The following is a 15,773-nucleotide window of genomic DNA, read 5'->3' as shown; positions in this document are numbered from 1 at the left end:
TGTCTGGGGGCCAAGCCATGGGGTCATCCTCAGCTGCACGGGGCGTGCCAACCACAAACGAGTCACTCACTACATGCAGCCTCCTGTCTGGATGAGACCCTGCACCCCGCAGACTGGAGACGTACCCCGATTTCCCAGGTCACAGGGGGAAGTGTGGATCTGATAAGGGACTAATTGTGGTGTCTTTCATACGTTTCTCTTACGTATTTTATTTTAAAATGAAAAAAAAAATCAGGTCATGGGGAACGAGTAGAAGGCTGCTGCCTGCTGCAGTTCCCCTGTTGCTCCGAGAGTGGGGACGGCCCAGCTGGGGGAACCTGCTCCAGGCCTGGGTTCCGCAGCCTCACCTAGACATAAGGGCACAGGCTTTGTTCTCCAGGGATCTGTCCGACACCAGCATCACCCCCGGGGGCTCAGACCCTGTACTTTTCTGTCTGCTGCTGGGGTTGAGGGGACAGCAGATGAGCAGCGAGGGCTGGTGGCTGCCCAGTCTGGCCGTGCCCAACACCAGCAGGTGAGGCTGAGGCCGAGAGGGTGTTGTGGCTGGGTCACCTGGGCCCATATGGAGCTCACTCCTCCCTCTGGGGGCCCCTTGGCTGTTCTGACGGAGGCATGGCGCTTTCCCCACCTGATGGATGGCGGGGCTTCATCCTTCCTCCCCTTGCAGGACGCAGGGTGCGCGGGGTCCTCCCTTTGTCCCCTCTCCTTAGGGGAGGTCCGTTTTTGCGGTGTGACCTCTAGTGGGCATTTAGGGTCACTGCAGAGGGCTTGCCCCCAGCCAGCGATGTGAAATAATGCCATTTGGATAGTTTCCAAACCTACCCCGGCCCCCTCCCCATTTTGACTTGAAAATCCCCAAGTGACAGAAGGCACAATGCGTGTCCTTCCTATCTTTGCCTCTGTCCCTCTTCTTCCTGAGGGGGGCGATCCCTGGCATCTTCCCTTCTTCCTTGTGTGCCGGCGTGGGCCCTCCCTGCTGTCGCTGAAGCCCACCTGCACTGCCCCTGAGCCGCGGAGGTCCTGGAAGCAAGGTGGAAAGGTGCTGGAGGGCCAGGGGGAGGCGCCCCTTGCAGCGCTGTCCCTCCCCAGCAAACAAGCAGCTGGGCTCTGCTGGGTGTTCTCCATGGCACCGTGTTTGGCAGACATTAACCACGGAACAACCAGGGGTGCTGGTGTGGCTGGGATAAGCCCACTCCACAGGAGAGGAAGCAGCAGCTCAGAGAGGCTGAATAATTTGCCCAGGGTCACACAGCCAGGGAGTATTAGCGCAGGGCCCCAGCCCCACAGCCTCACCTCTCCTGAACATGCTCCTCTAGGAAGAGCCGCCGCCAGTGACTCTCAGTGTCAGTTGTTCTGGGACGCTTTCACCACGTGCGCTGTCGAATCAGAAGCGACAGCTCACACAGCAGGTGCGGCCAGAGCAGTCCCGGCCGAAGCTGGGCGCTGATGAACTTAGATAGAAAATCTTAACTTGGGCTCAGCCAGAGAGTGTATTGCTTATAAAACCACGACTTTTCCCTTCCCATATGAGGACTTCTAGTACCTTGAATTCGTTTTTCATATAAAAACACGAGGGTGCTGTTTTACAGAAACACAGGGAGGCTAAGCCTGGCACATCGAGGCCGCATGGGAATAAAACTCGGGCTCTTGGAACTCACAATTCAAGCCCAGAGCCAGCTAAGGCCTCTGATGGTGCAGCCCCCCATGCCCCTCACAAATGTGAGTGGAGTTCGGTCAGCATCTGGCTTCGGCATCCCCATCTGCCGTGCGCCCCTGTCTTTCCAGCCTGTGGCTCACCTTGCCCAGCCCCACGGCCTGATGCCCTGGCTGCATCCGCTTTGGCTGGGGCTCCTCTGGGCATCTGGAGTTGCTGCTTCCTGGTTCCTTCTAGGATGTTTACAGAAACTGCAGGACTGTCCTCCTGCAGAGGACAGATGGCTCTGCCTGCAGGGAGGACAGGCACCTGGTGCCCCTTCCCACACATACCTATGCCACTGGCCCCGAGTCTGGCTGTCCTGAGCTCTCCCTGCCTGGCCCTGCTGATGAACATGCCCTTCCCAAGGAGCAGAGTCGGTGGGAAGAGTCACTGGACCTACCCAGGGCGTGAAGATGCTCCTCAGAGTGAGGCCTGAGAAGCAGCTTCCGGCCCCAGGGCCAAGCAGTAGGAACTGACAAAGCACGGAGGGTCCACCTGTGTGCACAGCTGAGCCGCAAACCCAAGGTTGTCACGTGGGAGTCCTACCCACTGCCTCAAGGGAGAAAACGGCTTGGCTCTAGGCGTCAGGCCTGCGCTGGGGCCCAGGCAGCCCCTCACTGACTGAGACCCTTGCAGTGCTCTCGATGCTCAAGCCTTGTCCGCTTCCCTCGGGGCAGAGCATCACCTCGGCACAGTTGGCGTTTGGGGCCAGGTGAGTCTGTGCGCCGGGCCCCTCCATGCGTTGTGGGAGGTTGAGCAGCATCCTTGGCCCCAACAATGGATGGCAGTCCCTCCCACCTGTCAGCCAACAGGCCCAGATAAACCAGGTGTCCCTGGGCCACTGGGCACTACTGGGTTGTGACCTGCACCTCCCATGCGGCAAACAGTGCTAAGCATTGGGGACACGGCAGTGAACGCTGATGGCTCTGACCCCACACAGACCACAACACATCATGTCCCGGGATACGTGCTCTTGTGGCCGCCCCGGTCACAGACACATCAGGAGGCAGTGGACTCCCAGGTGCAGCAGGGAGGGTCAGGGCTGAGGTGGAAGTGGGCAGGGGTGGTCGTGTGCTGCTTGGCTCGGGTGACACCTGGCCTGGCACCTGCTGAGGAGAGGCTAGTGAGATGCTGTGTCCTCGGCTGTCGTCCTCTCCACCTGGGAGGCACATAATTCCCAGAAACCTCAGCAGGGGCCGACTCCGCACTGGCCAGAGCCAGCCCCACGCCACCCAGGAACCAACTCTGCCCAGGGAAAGGTTTCCGTGAGGCCTGAGTCTGTCGTGGCTCCCCTGCAGTTCTGGAGCTACCTTCCCCGGGCACGTTCCACCCAGTTCCCGAGTAAAGCAAAGAGGCAATGGCCACTGGGCCATCGTCTGCCGTGCAGGCCAGTCGGATTGCTCCCATGGATTGGGTGGGTGTGAAGCTCGGCGTCACCAGGAAGCTGTTGGGAGAGATGCACACCCCAGTTTCCGCACGCTGAGATGTGGCTTCTGGGGAGGGGGGTTGAGCATTTGTAGTTTCCAAGGCCCCCAGAGCAGCTGTCCTGTGGCCGTCATCTGCCACCACTGCACTAAACAAAGCACCTCCGTTTCAACATCTCTGGGGAAGAGGATTCCAGGGAACACACTTGAGGAAAATGCACAATTTTACATGCCCAGCTAGCAGTCCTTTGCCCTTTAGTGAGAAAGGATTGAGATGTCCTCCTTTTTCCTTCATTTTAAAAAGCATCTGGGCTGGAGCAGTGCCTCACGCCTGTAATCCCAGCATTTTGGGAGGCCGAGACAGGGGGATCACTTGAACCCTGGAAGCAGAGGTTGCAGTGAGCAGAGATCACACCACTGCACTCCAGCCTGGGTGATAATGAGAGATTCCATTCCCCCACCCCCACCCCCGAAAAAAATAAATAAAAAGGGTTTGGTTAGGTTTTTGAGGTGTAAGCTATTTACAGTGAAATTTTACCATGTGTGCAGTTCTGAGTTGACAGATGGTTGTAAATAAGCACCATCAGGACATGGAGTGCTCCAGCCCCCATCAAAATCCCTTCATGCTGATGCTGCAGTCTCTGCCTCCCCAGATCTGCAGCCCCTGATCTGCTCTCCACCCCGTAGTTCCGCCTCAACCAGAACGTTTGGGGAGTGGGCTCTCCCAGCAGGCAGGCTGTCTGCCTTTCTCCTTTGGCAGGGTGCGGCTCAGCTTTTGTGCATTATTGCTCCTCCAAGGAGCCTCATCACACATTTTTCCAATGCCCTCGTGAAATTTTACCACTACAGACATACTGTTTGTGTACTGTGTGTATACCTGTGCTTCCTACTTCAAGAGAGGAAGACAGTTCCAGCTACTGAGGAGGAGGCAGGAGGATTGCTTGAGCCCGGGAGGTTGAGGCTGCAGTGAGCCCCTACCACATCACTGCACTCCAGCCTGGGTGACAGTGGGACAACCTGTCTCTAAAAAAAGAGCAAGATGTGTTAACCCCTACCCACCAAGGACCAGCGTTTGCCCGTCTGCGGGAAGCAGCACCTTGGTGAGAATGTGGGACCCCCGCACGATGCCCTGAGATCCATCCGCGGTGTTGCCTGAATCAACAGCTCATCCCTCGGATTGCTGAGCAGGATTCACAGGGTGTAGGCGCCACAATGTATCTGTGTCCCCAGAAAGAATATTTGTAGTTTCCAGTTGGACACTTTATCAATAAAATCACTATAAACATCTGTGTGATTTTTTTTGTGGACATAAGTTTTCATTCCTTTAATTACCTAAAAGTGGGACTGCTGTGTCATATGTTAAGCACACGTTGCATCAGAGGAGAAACTGCCACATTTTCCAGAGTGGACGGAGGAGTCTCCCTGTGCCACATCCTCGCCATCCCTTACAATGTACTCAGTGTTCTTTTTTTGAGACGGAGTCTCGCTCTGTCGCCCAGGCTGGAGTGCAGTGGCCTGATCTCAGCTCACTGCAACCTCTGCCTTCCGGGTTCAAGTGATTCTCCTGCCTCAGCCTCCCCAGTAGCTGGGACTACAGGCGTGCACCACCATGCCCGGCTAATTTTTTGTATTTTTAGTAGAGACGGGTTTTTGCCGTGTTAGCTAGGATGGTCTCGATCTCCCGACCTCAGCCTGCCTCGGCCTCCCAAAGTGCTGAGATTACAGGCGTGAGCCACCGTGCCCGGGCCTCAGTATTCTTTATTTCAGCCATTCTGAGAGGTGCATGCTGAAAACTCATCGTGAGTTTAGTTTGCAATTCCTTAGGGACTAAAAAAGCTCAGCCTTTGTGTGCTCAGCTGCCATTCATGTTTGGCAGCATGTCTGTTCAAAACTTTTGCACAGTGTGCCTTTAGTCCCAGCTACGTGGGAGGCTGAGGTGGGAGGATCTCTTGAACCCGGGAGTTCCAGGCTGCAGTGAGCCGTGATTGCATCACTGCGCTCCAGCCTGGGCGCCACAGCGAGACACTGTCATAAACAAAACAAAAAACCCACAAAACCCCAAAAACCCCCAAGACTAGCACATTCCTTGATAGAAAATGTGAATTAGGGGAAGAAAAGCGAGTCTGAGTAGGAAGGAGTTGGCGGGTGAAAGGGAAAAGTGCAGGGACAGACTGGAGAGCTCGTGAGACGCAGGACAAGCCCCTGCACGCGTGAGCAGCTTGGGGGAACTGATGGGCAATTCTGCAGAGAGTATAGGAGCTTCTCCTGAAATTCACAAGAGCCCAATAAATCCTTCTTGCCTCTCAAGTGTCCCTAGGAGCACAGCCTGGGTACTAAGAAAAAAGTCCATTAGTGAGTTTCACTTGCCCAAGACAGGGAAGTCTTAAAGTTTCCTCATCTGTAAGATGGTGACAGTGGCTGGGCGCGGTGGCTCACACCTGTAATCCCAGCACTTTGGGAGGCCGAGGCTGGCGGATCACGAGGTCAGGAGATCAAGACCATCCTGGCTAACACGGTGAAACCTCGTCTCTACTAAAAAGACAAAAAAATTAGCCGGGCGCGGTGGCAGGTGCCTGTAGTCCCAGCTACTTGGGAGGCTGAGGAAGGAGAATGGCGTGAACCTGGGAGGTGGAGCTTGCAGTGAGCCGAGATCGCACCACTGCACTGCAGCCTGGGCAACAGAGCGAGACTCCGTCTCAAAAAAAAAAAAAAAAAAAAAGATGGTGACATTAACCTGCCTCATAGGTTACTGTGAGGAGTAAATGAGTTAAATACAGAAAGCATGCAGACTAGTACCTGGCACATAAGAAACTTTCACAGTATTAACTACCATCACCATCATCATAATCACAACCATAATCACCACCATCATCACCACCACCATCACTATCACAATCACTATCACCATCACCTCCATCCCATCACCATCATCAGCACTACCATCACCATCACAATCACCATCACTATCACCTGCATCCCATCACCATCATCAGCACCACCACCACCATCACAATCACCATCACTATCAGCTGCATCCCATCACCATCATCAGCACCACCACCACCATCACAATCATCACCATCAAATCACTATCACCACCATCACCACCACCATCACAGTAACCATCACCATCACCTCCATCTCATCACCATCAGCACCACCATCACCATCACAATCATCACCATCAAATCACTATCACCACCATCATCATCACCATCACCACCACCACCATCACAATAACCATCACCATCACCTCCATCCCATCACCATCAGCACCACCATCACCATCACAATTGTCACCACCACCACCATCACCATTACCATCACGATCATCACCATCACCACCACCACCATCACCATCATCACCACCGCCATCATCATCATCTGAAAACTCAACCTGTTTTGCCCAAAGTCTACTCTTGGTGGCACACCCGTTGAGTGGACCTTAAATAGGGAGCTCAGTCAAGGCCTCCTTGAGAAGACGACACAGTAGAGACCTAGATGCAGTGAGGCAGCCCTGAGACACTTGGGGAAGAGCAATTCAGGCAGAGGGAGCAGCAGGTGCAAGGCCATGCTAGTGTAAGAAAGCAGCACTGGGCATCGATGCTGGAACAAGGGGGAGGAATGCAGTAGGAAATGAGGGCGAGGGTGCATCAGTGTGCAGGTGTGTGATGTGGAAGCATGCATGCACGTGCACACATTTGTGTGGGTGCATGTGTGTGCTGTTATTAGCTACGCACAGATATCACAGTGCTCTGTGGGTCATAGCAAGGACTGTGGCTGTCTCTGGGCCCCACAGGAGGCTGAAGTCTCCATGTTGAGAATGGTCTTCAGGCGAGGAAGGTGGAGGTGGGAGATGCTCACTGAGGAGACTGCTGCATACATTCTGGTCTGAACCCAAGTGGAGTCGTGAGAGTCCTGGGAAGTGATGAACTCTGGGTGGAGTTGGGGACTCCAATAATTTCAGAGACAGTGCTAGGATGCAGGTCCTCGGTGCCATGTGGTGGGGGTAGGAGGATGAGATGGTTACAGAGGTATGTGGAAATTAAGCAAACTCAGAATGTGGCTGTTCTGCGTGGCTATGCCCCTTTTCATGCTGCTCTGGTAACAGCAGGGAGGAGGAGGATGATGAGCCTGTATCTGCCTCAGCAGACGGCACAAAGATGAAGTAAGGGAAGACCCAGATGGCCCTTGGAAGCTGTGTAAACTGTCACGATTGGAGAGACTGGGAGAATAAGGGGAGATGATGAAGCCAGCGACCCCTAGAGGAATGGATAAGGGTTTACACCAGCAGAGGTGCCCAGAACGTCTGTAATGGGCATCTTTCACACGACACAGGTCATTAAGGGGTGGTGAACACAAAATGCAAACAGACACAAGTCAAAGGCACCTGGGTGACCTTGACGTCATCACTCTGGGATCCAGCCTGGGAAGGAACTGTTCAAAGAGACCCCAAAAGTGTCTCCAGTCAAAGGCCTGAGATTTTTATTATTTTCATTTCTATTTTTTTTTTTTTTTTTTTTTTGAGACAAGAGTCTCGCTCTATTGCCAAGGCTGGAGTGCAGTGGCGTGATCTCGGCTCACTGCATCATCTGTCTCCTGGGTTCAAGTGATTCTCGTGCCTCAGACACCAAGTAGCTGGGATTACAGGTGCGTGCCACCATGCTGGCTAATTTTTTAATTTTTAGTAGAGATGGGGTTTCACCCCGTTGGCCAGGCTGGTCTCAAACGACTGACTTCAAGTGATCCACCTGCCTGGGCCTCCCAAAGTGCTGGGATTACAGGTGTGAACCACCATGGGAGCCAAGACCTAAGATTTTAAAAAATTACAGTTCTTATTTAGGTTTCATTTTACTTTTCTGAGATGGAGTCATGCTCTGTCGCCCAGGCTGGAGTGCCGTAGTGCGATCCTGGCTCACTGCAACCTGCGCCTCCCAGATTAAAGCGATTCTCCTGCCTCGGCCTCCTGAGTAGCTGGGATTACAGGCATGCACCGCCACACCCGGCCTAGGTTTCATTTTAAAAACCACATTTTTACTTTATCCCCAAGACATGAGTTTGTAGAACCCCTTTTCTTGAGTTTGTAAAACTTGAGTTTGTAGAACCCCTGCCATGGGTCGAATTAGGCAAGGTTATCCTGGAATAACAAGCCAACCTGAAAGAAAATGACAGACTGTGAGCTCTTTTCTGGTTTGGTGGTGCTGTGTGCGGCTGTGGAAATGTCTGCAAAGCTACAGAGGGAAAAATGTGCAAATGTGTGGAAGTGGCGTCCTCCCCAGTCAGGCCTCTGGGGGACGCGCTGTGCAAGGTCTGGTGGACCTCTCCCAGGCCCTGCTTTACACACTGACACTGTGTGGCTCTGCACGGGGGCTGGGGCAGCACTGAGGACGGCGCCGTTCCTGGAGGATGTGTCTGTCTTCCCTGCTCCTCGTCCACCCACAGGGCCTTAGGGGCTTAAAAATCACCTTTTTTTTCCCTAAAGGATGTGAATGTTATGCTTTTCTATTTTTGTTTTTTTTTTTGAGACTGAGTCTTGCTGTAACGCCCAGGCTAGAGTACAGTGGTGTGGTCTCAGCTCACTGCAACCTCTGCCTCATGGGTTCAAGCGATTCTCCTGCCTCACCCTCTTGAGTAGCTGGGATTACAGGCACCTGCCACCATGCCCAGCTAATTTTTGTATTTGTAGTACAGACAGGGTTTCACTATGTTGGCCAGGCTGGTCTTGAACTCCTGACCTTAAGTGATCCGCCTGCCTCAGCCTCCTCAAGTGCTGGGATTACAGGCGTGAGCCACCGCGCCTGGCCAAGGATGTGATGCTGTCTTGGCGACCAGCTCTACGGTAGGCAGAGAGGTGTCCCCACTCTGTCCCCAACCCCTGGCCTCTTCAAATCCTGACAGAGGGTCAATGACAGCTCTTCCCTGTGGGATCAAGGCTTCATTTTCAGTGGATGACAAATCCTTTTCCCTCTCCAAGGGAGCTTCACATCTCTAAGAAATCTCAAGTCGGAAAGTAAGCATCTGGAAGGGAATGTGCCACCTGCCACCCTCTTGGTGTTCTGGAAACCTCAGCAGGGCCGCTCCTGCCCTCCTTCCTGCTAATTTCCCTGCATCCACACAGGGTGTTTTCTTCTAAAGATCTTGCTAGTGCTTGCTGAGCCTCATACTACTGCAGCCAGCCAGTGACTCATGCAGCAGTGACTGGCACACATCTCCCTCTGCCCACCAGGTCTCGGAGGGTCATTGCTCTCAGCTCTAGGTGAAGCAGCCCTGGCTCTGGTCACTGGTGTGTGGCACAGTTGCAGCAGCATCATGGTCAGAGGTTGTCTTTGTCTGGGTTCCCCTAAGAACAGACCGTGAGATGAGGATGTGCAAGTGGTTAATCGGAGAGATGATCTGGAAACACACGTGGTGGGTTGGGAGGTGGGATGGGAAGACAAGAGGCGGAACAACAGGCATGACCAAGAAGGTCAGGACATAGGTGGCTGGAGCCGTCCTGCGGGGGATGCCAGGAGCCAGTGCAGAACACGTCCTGAAGTTGTCCTGACTGCAGAGTGGAGTGGCTGGAGCATTCACCCCACCCTGTCACTGCTGATGGCTGTCCCCACACATGGGTCAAGCAACTCTCGTAGTTGGAAGGAGCCATTAGCAGGTGAAAGTGAGGCTGTTTGCCTCAGTGGCCCACTGCTTCTCTGCCCTGTCTAGCCAGGTTGATAGTCCCCTCTGGTCTGGTGGTGGCTTCTGCTGCTCAGGTGTCAGGCCTCTCTGCAGGGCCACCGCTAGCCCAGGGTGCTCCTGTGTAAATTCACATATGGTGCTGCTTTGGAGCAGGCTAAGGCCCAGGCTGGGGTGCATGACTTGGTTAGCTGAGCATGGGGTAAATGCAAGCCTCACTTGGGTTCTTGGCAAGGGACCCTTGATAAGTGAAGAAACCACACAACTGTGCCCAGGAACCCTGCTTCTGTCTGGGTATAGGCTGCCTGGGGAGGTGTGATTTGGGAGGAACCTGCAACTCTCTCCCTGGGATCAAGGTTCTGTGGGTTTGGCTTGGGTCCCCATTACCTTGGGTTCACAGAGATCTCATTCTGCTCCTCTTTCCCTCCACTCGGGGGCTTTGGAAACAAAAGCCCAGAACAGGCAGTGGTAGTGGCCAAACTTCCAGCCTGAAGCACACTCACGTCACAAACTGACGTGTGCTGGACTCTGTGTCTGGCTTTTTTTTTTTCTTGAGACAAGGTCTGGCCCTGTCACCCAGTCTGGACGGAATCACGGCTTATTACATCCTCAACCCCCTGGGCTTAAGTGATCCTCCCACCTCAAACTCCCAAGTAGCTGGGACCACAGGCATGTGCCACCATGCCTCATTTTTAATTTTTTTGCAGACATGAGTTCTCACTATGTTGCCAAGGCTGGTCTCAAACTCCTGGGCTCAAGTGATCTTCCCATCTTGGCCTCCCAAAGTGCTGGGATTACGGATGTGAGCTACCGCGCCAGTCCCTGGTTTTTGAGCACTTTTCATGCTCTTTCATATTTGATCTTCTGAAACTTCCTTGGGATTTGTTCTATGGTTGTCATTATTTTAGACATAAAACTGAAGCTCAGAAAAGTTAGGCAACTTGTCTGATACCTGTCTCTGATAAGAGGCACAGCAAGGACTGGGATCTAGGCCTTGTTACTCAGAACACAGGGGCAGGGTGGCTGGAGTTTCCTTCACATCCCCAGCCTGTGTCATGATGGATTTGCTCTCCTGGTTTTGAACATCACACACGTGGAATTGTCTGTACATTCTGGGGTCTGACTTCATTGTACACTTCATCCACATTGTTGTGGGTTGTGGTTGTGTGCCCTCTTCCACTGTTGTACAGAATTTCTTCTCTGTGAACATGCCATGCTTTCTTTTTAAAATCTTTTCTCCTATGGATGGACATCTGGATCATTTCCAGTTTGGGGCTATCAGGAAGAAAGCTGCTGTGGGTAGTTTTGTTCATGTCTTCTGGTACACATAAGCTCTCATTTCTCTTGGGTGAGGTAAGGAATTAGTTGGTCGTTGGATATTCATATGTTTAGGTTTTGTAAATACTATCAGTTTGCCAATGTGGTTTTATCAATTTCATGAGCCACGTATGAGGGTTCCAGCTGCGACATCCAGGACAAACTAGGTATTGTCAGTCCTTTTAATTTTAGCCATTCTTGGGTGGGTGAGGGCAGTGAAGAGCTATTCTTGACATGGAATGACAAGACCTAGTGTGCCAGAGGTGAAGGCCTGAGCGTCCAGGGGAACATGAGCCTGTCTTCTATGCCTTGCTGTGCTATGGCAATGCTTCAGTGTGCTCAGGAGGAAAGCAGACAGCAGAGAAGTGCTCCAAAGTGGGCAGAAATGAGACAGGCATAATGTGCTAGGCTAATGGTGACTCTTGGAATTTTGTCATTAGCTACAAAGAGGGCAGTGACATGATTTACACACAAACACACATGGGGCGGGGTATCTGAAATATTAGGCAGCTAGTACGGCAGAGGCACCGCCTCATCAGCATGGATGCTGCCCAGGAGAGGATGTGTGTATGTGCTGGCTGGAAACTCAGTCCTGCTCATAGGTCATGATCTCAATGATTAAATAACAAGGCAAGAAATCCGAGAGGGCAGTGCCTGGGAGCACCCTGTTTGCTCTGTGGCCAGAATGCAGCACACTGAAGTATTGCCCATCAGGGTTAGAGGTGCTCGTGATGGTTTGGGCAAATACAAATATTAATCCAGAGTATTTGAGTCAGCATGAAAATACTGAAAAGTGAGGGAAGACCCAACCGTTTCCAAGAGATACAAATCAGAACTGGTGATAACTTAAAGAACATAATCAGAGAGGCAGAGAGCACTGGGTTTTACTAAAATATGAAGGCATATGTCCTGTCTACACGTCAGCAACTGCCCAAAGTACACGCGTTCAAGCGAAAAGAGCGGGTGGGGTGGGCAGGCTAAGGGCCAGCCAGAGCTTCGGCACTTGCACGCTCAGGCCTCCGGGTGACGACTGTTTCCAATTCCGCGGCGTTTCAACCCCAGGTTGTTTAAAAAAAAAACGAAACCTATTTCTCTAAAAGTCACGATTCGAACCCCACCTGAGGACGCAGTGATCCAGCGCCAACTCATTATCTGAGATAAAACAGTAATTTTAACAGAAGCGCCTATGCAAGACGGAGGGCCCCGCACGGGCTGCTCCCACCTCTTTCTCTCCTTGCCGGGTACCGAGACCCTGGCTGGGGCGGCCGGCGGCCACTCCGGCCCATTCGTCGGAAATGATGAGTGGTTCCAGTGGCCGGGGTCTGCATGACCTACCCCAGCGGGATCGGCTGGAGCCCCGCAGTCCCACACAGCCGCACTCTGACCCGCTGACCCCGCGTCCGCTTGACGGACCAATCAGCCGCCAGCTAAGTTGACATACCTAGAAGGCCAATTTTGATTGGCTGGGCCTGGGCCAATCAGCGGGACGGGCGGGCGCGCGGGCGCCGTTGGGCTCCTCTGAGGGCTTGAGGTTGGGGCTGGGGCTGGCTCGGGTTAGGTTCTGGCTGGGGCAGGAGGGAAAGGCGGGGTCCAAGGCGTCAGGGCCTGCGGACGACGTGTGTGTGAAAGGGCGCGTCAGCCATAAGAAGCCATACGAGTGCGAGCAGGTCCCCACTGTCCCCGCGGCGTTGTCACTATCATCATGAGGCCACTGGAGCAGCCTCAGGCGCTGCTGACGGGGATCCGGGCGCGGGGTGCGTCGGGCTCTGCAGGTTGGCACTCACACTCAGCGCGCAGGATGGCAGGCAAGTGCGTCCTGAATCCTGCCCGCGGCTACCCCACACCGCGCCTGTGAGTTCCCGGCCCGGCATTGCTCCATGACCTACGCATAGGCGGAACTCTTGACCACCACCCACAGGAACCTCACTTACATTGGCGTAAGAACAAAAACGCGACTGATGCTTCCACATAACTGAAAATGTCAGAAGTAGGCCTTCAGGCATGGATGTATCCAGCTGCACATTGACCATGGTCCTGGAAGGTTTCTCTCCGTCTCTCAGCTTCCTTCCTTTTTACTGGCTTCCCTTGTGGAGGCAAGATGATCGCCAGGACCTCCTGAGGTTTACATGTTATCAGATTATCAACCTCAACAAAAAGGAGATTCTTTTTTTCCCAGGCTTCCAGGCTGGGCAGTGGTGAGTTTGGCCCACCTGAACTACAAGGACTGAGATGGGTGTGGCCCCCCTCCCCACCAGGAATATGGCAGTGCTGTCATTACCAGAAGGGGCCTTGGATGCTATGGAGGGCAATGTCCCATCCTCTGTTTTCAAGCATTATCTGGGAGAGTTGATCCTTGAATCTATTACTCTCAAAAGGAGTAATAATAATAATGGTTATTATGACCATGAAACCCAAAAACACTTCTATCGCTCTTACGGTTTCCACACTACAAAGCGCTTTGCCCCCCACCATCAGGGAAGCAGGGCTTTGCACCCACTGGAGACGCTTCATCCGGCCAACATTCAAGCAGTTTGTTGGGGGGTGGAACAGGGAAGAGTAACAGAGCCAGTGTAACCCCAAATGCTTTGTCATCCCAGAGACAAAGCACCCGGGTTTTTATGGTTCATTAATGGACAGTTTGACGATGTTTTTTCTTCAGTATTTCAGTAAGTTGAGGGTGTCTGAGAAACCATCATAGGTGATGTGATTGGCAGCTCCATGTCTTGGAAAGTTCTCACCAGGTTGGAATGCTCCTGTCTTTTCTGATGGTTCAAGCACAAGTTTAGCTGGAGTCAGCTTGAAACTGGTTGGCTTGGGAATGCAGGATTCCATGACAGCCAGCCCCAGGAGTCCCTAGACATTAGTGCACGAGCGAGCACACGCCTGCTTCTGATGTCACCCTCTCACTCTTCTTGGGCTCAGAGGATCCCCGCGTCCCCGCCACCCGTGGGCTTTATTGTTGAGAGTCAGTTCTGAGAAGACAGGCCCAGGCCTGTGCCCTAGCATCCCTACCCCCTAGTTTACACAAACCCTAAGCTTTTCTGTTCTTCTTTTCTAGGAATAGCACATTTCAAACCTACAAGAAAGAAGTGTGCCTCCCAGGTAATTCAGTAAGGAAAGCAAGTCCTCAGCCACTTGGCCCTGACCCCAACATACCCCTGTGGGGTGAGGAGAGCAGAGGATGTGGGTCCAGAAGCTGCATCCCATGAGAGACTGCTCCAAACACAAAAGTCTGGTTGTAGGAGCTATCCCTTGGCCTCCGGAACACCTCCCAGGCCCTCACAACGCCTGAGTTCAGGAGGCCACCTAATGTACCTGCCTTGGGCATCAGCTTCTCCGTCTGCCCCTGGAGGTGATGGCAGCCCCTCTTCTTCCTGCCTGAGGGTGTTACGAAGGTCACTTGGGATGGATGTGGAAGCTCTTGCAGACCAGAGTGTGACAGATGGCCATAAAGGCAGCACTCATGTGCCCATAAGCTCTAGAGCTGCTTGTACATGCCCATTTTCAGAGGGGACCATGAGACTTGCTCATTGTAGCACCACAGGAAGCGGCCGAGAATCCCAGCGCACCTGATTTGCAAGCTCCGATGCATCCCCCTCCAAATGATCTTGGACGCCTCAGGGCGAGCCACGGTAGCCTGCCTCTTTCCAAGCTGCAGTAGGAGCTGGGGACCCTGCCCCCAGACACCATCTTCCTGAGCGCGCATCTCCTGTGCCCGAGAGCCTCCTGTCTCCCTGCAAATGCAGCATCAAGCTCAGTTCTGTCATTTCTGGATCTTACTCAGATGCACCCTGGCCCCTGGGCCATCTGCTGTGAGTGCCAGACCAGATTCGGAGGCCGCCTGCCTGTGTCCAGGGTGGAAGCAGCACTGCCTTACTGGGTCCCTCTGTCCCTGAGACCCGGAAAGCAGGTAGGTGACTTGAACCAGGAGGTCTTCACCTAGGGTCCAGGGTGAATGTCAGTTGACCAGTCACCCCTCAGAATTAGAAGTATTATATGAATGGATATTTTAACATTTCAGGGAGATAGTTTGAGATTATTTATTTATTTTCATGTCAGATGGGTAATGTGTTGACATTGTAGCAAGGTCTGAGGGAGGCACACCTCACACATGTGCATGAGTACCCAGTTATCATGCTTATGAACTATAAAAGGATCTGTGATTTTTAAACAGTTTTTTCTAAAAACTAGACTTCTAGAGGTTTGATTGGCATGTGATAAACTGCACGTGTGTAAAATGTACAATGTGGTAAGTCTTGCCATAGGTATTCCCCCCTGAACCCACCACCACCATCAAGATAATGAGCATATACACAACACTTAATCATGTCTGTGGGCTCCTTGTAGCTTTACCCAACATTCCATACCCTGACATCCCCAGGCAACCACTGACCAGCTTTCTGTCACTGTAGATTACGTTGCATTTCTGATAATTTTATATAAATGGGGTCATAGACTGTGTTCACTTTTGTCTGGCTTCTTTCACTTGGCATAATTATTTTGAGATTCTTCTATGTGATCATGGGCCTCAATAGTCATTCTTTTTATTATTGAGTAATGCTGCATTATATGAATAGACCACAGTTTATTCATTCACCCAGAAGGACATTTGGGTTGTTTCTACTTCTTATGTGTTACACACAAAGCTGCTATGAACATTTGTG

At 52.7% G+C, this 15,773-nt stretch overlaps 1 protein-coding gene and 1 non-coding gene across 3 annotated transcripts in view; one reads left to right on the top strand and one right to left on the bottom strand.

Annotated features, from left to right (window-relative positions):
• The first annotated feature begins 12,631 nt into the window (after positions 1-12,631).
• Positions 12,632-15,773, top strand: part of C11H16orf95 (chromosome 11 C16orf95 homolog) — a 48,012-nt gene continuing 44,870 nt past the window's right edge. For both annotated transcript variants that reach the window (XM_063613048.1, XM_063613049.1), the window contains exons 1-3: positions 12,632-12,914; positions 14,168-14,211; positions 14,894-15,019. In XM_063613048.1, coding sequence (XP_063469118.1) covers positions 12,812-12,914; positions 14,168-14,211; positions 14,894-15,019 — 273 coding nt within the window. In that variant the 5' untranslated portion in view covers positions 12,632-12,811. The remainder of the gene's footprint in view (positions 12,915-14,167; positions 14,212-14,893; positions 15,020-15,773) is intronic.
• LOC129457938 (small nucleolar RNA U13) lies at positions 15,163-15,266 on the bottom strand. Its single transcript, XR_008649471.1, has one exon. It is a non-coding gene; the product is annotated as a small nucleolar RNA U13 (small nucleolar RNA).

This window comes from Symphalangus syndactylus, chromosome 11 (genome assembly GCF_028878055.3).
Source record: "Symphalangus syndactylus isolate Jambi chromosome 11, NHGRI_mSymSyn1-v2.1_pri, whole genome shotgun sequence".
NCBI classification, from domain to species: Eukaryota; Metazoa; Chordata; class Mammalia; order Primates; family Hylobatidae; genus Symphalangus; species Symphalangus syndactylus.
The sequence above is the reverse complement of the archived record's forward strand: the minus strand, read 5'-3'. Positions and strand labels throughout refer to the sequence as shown.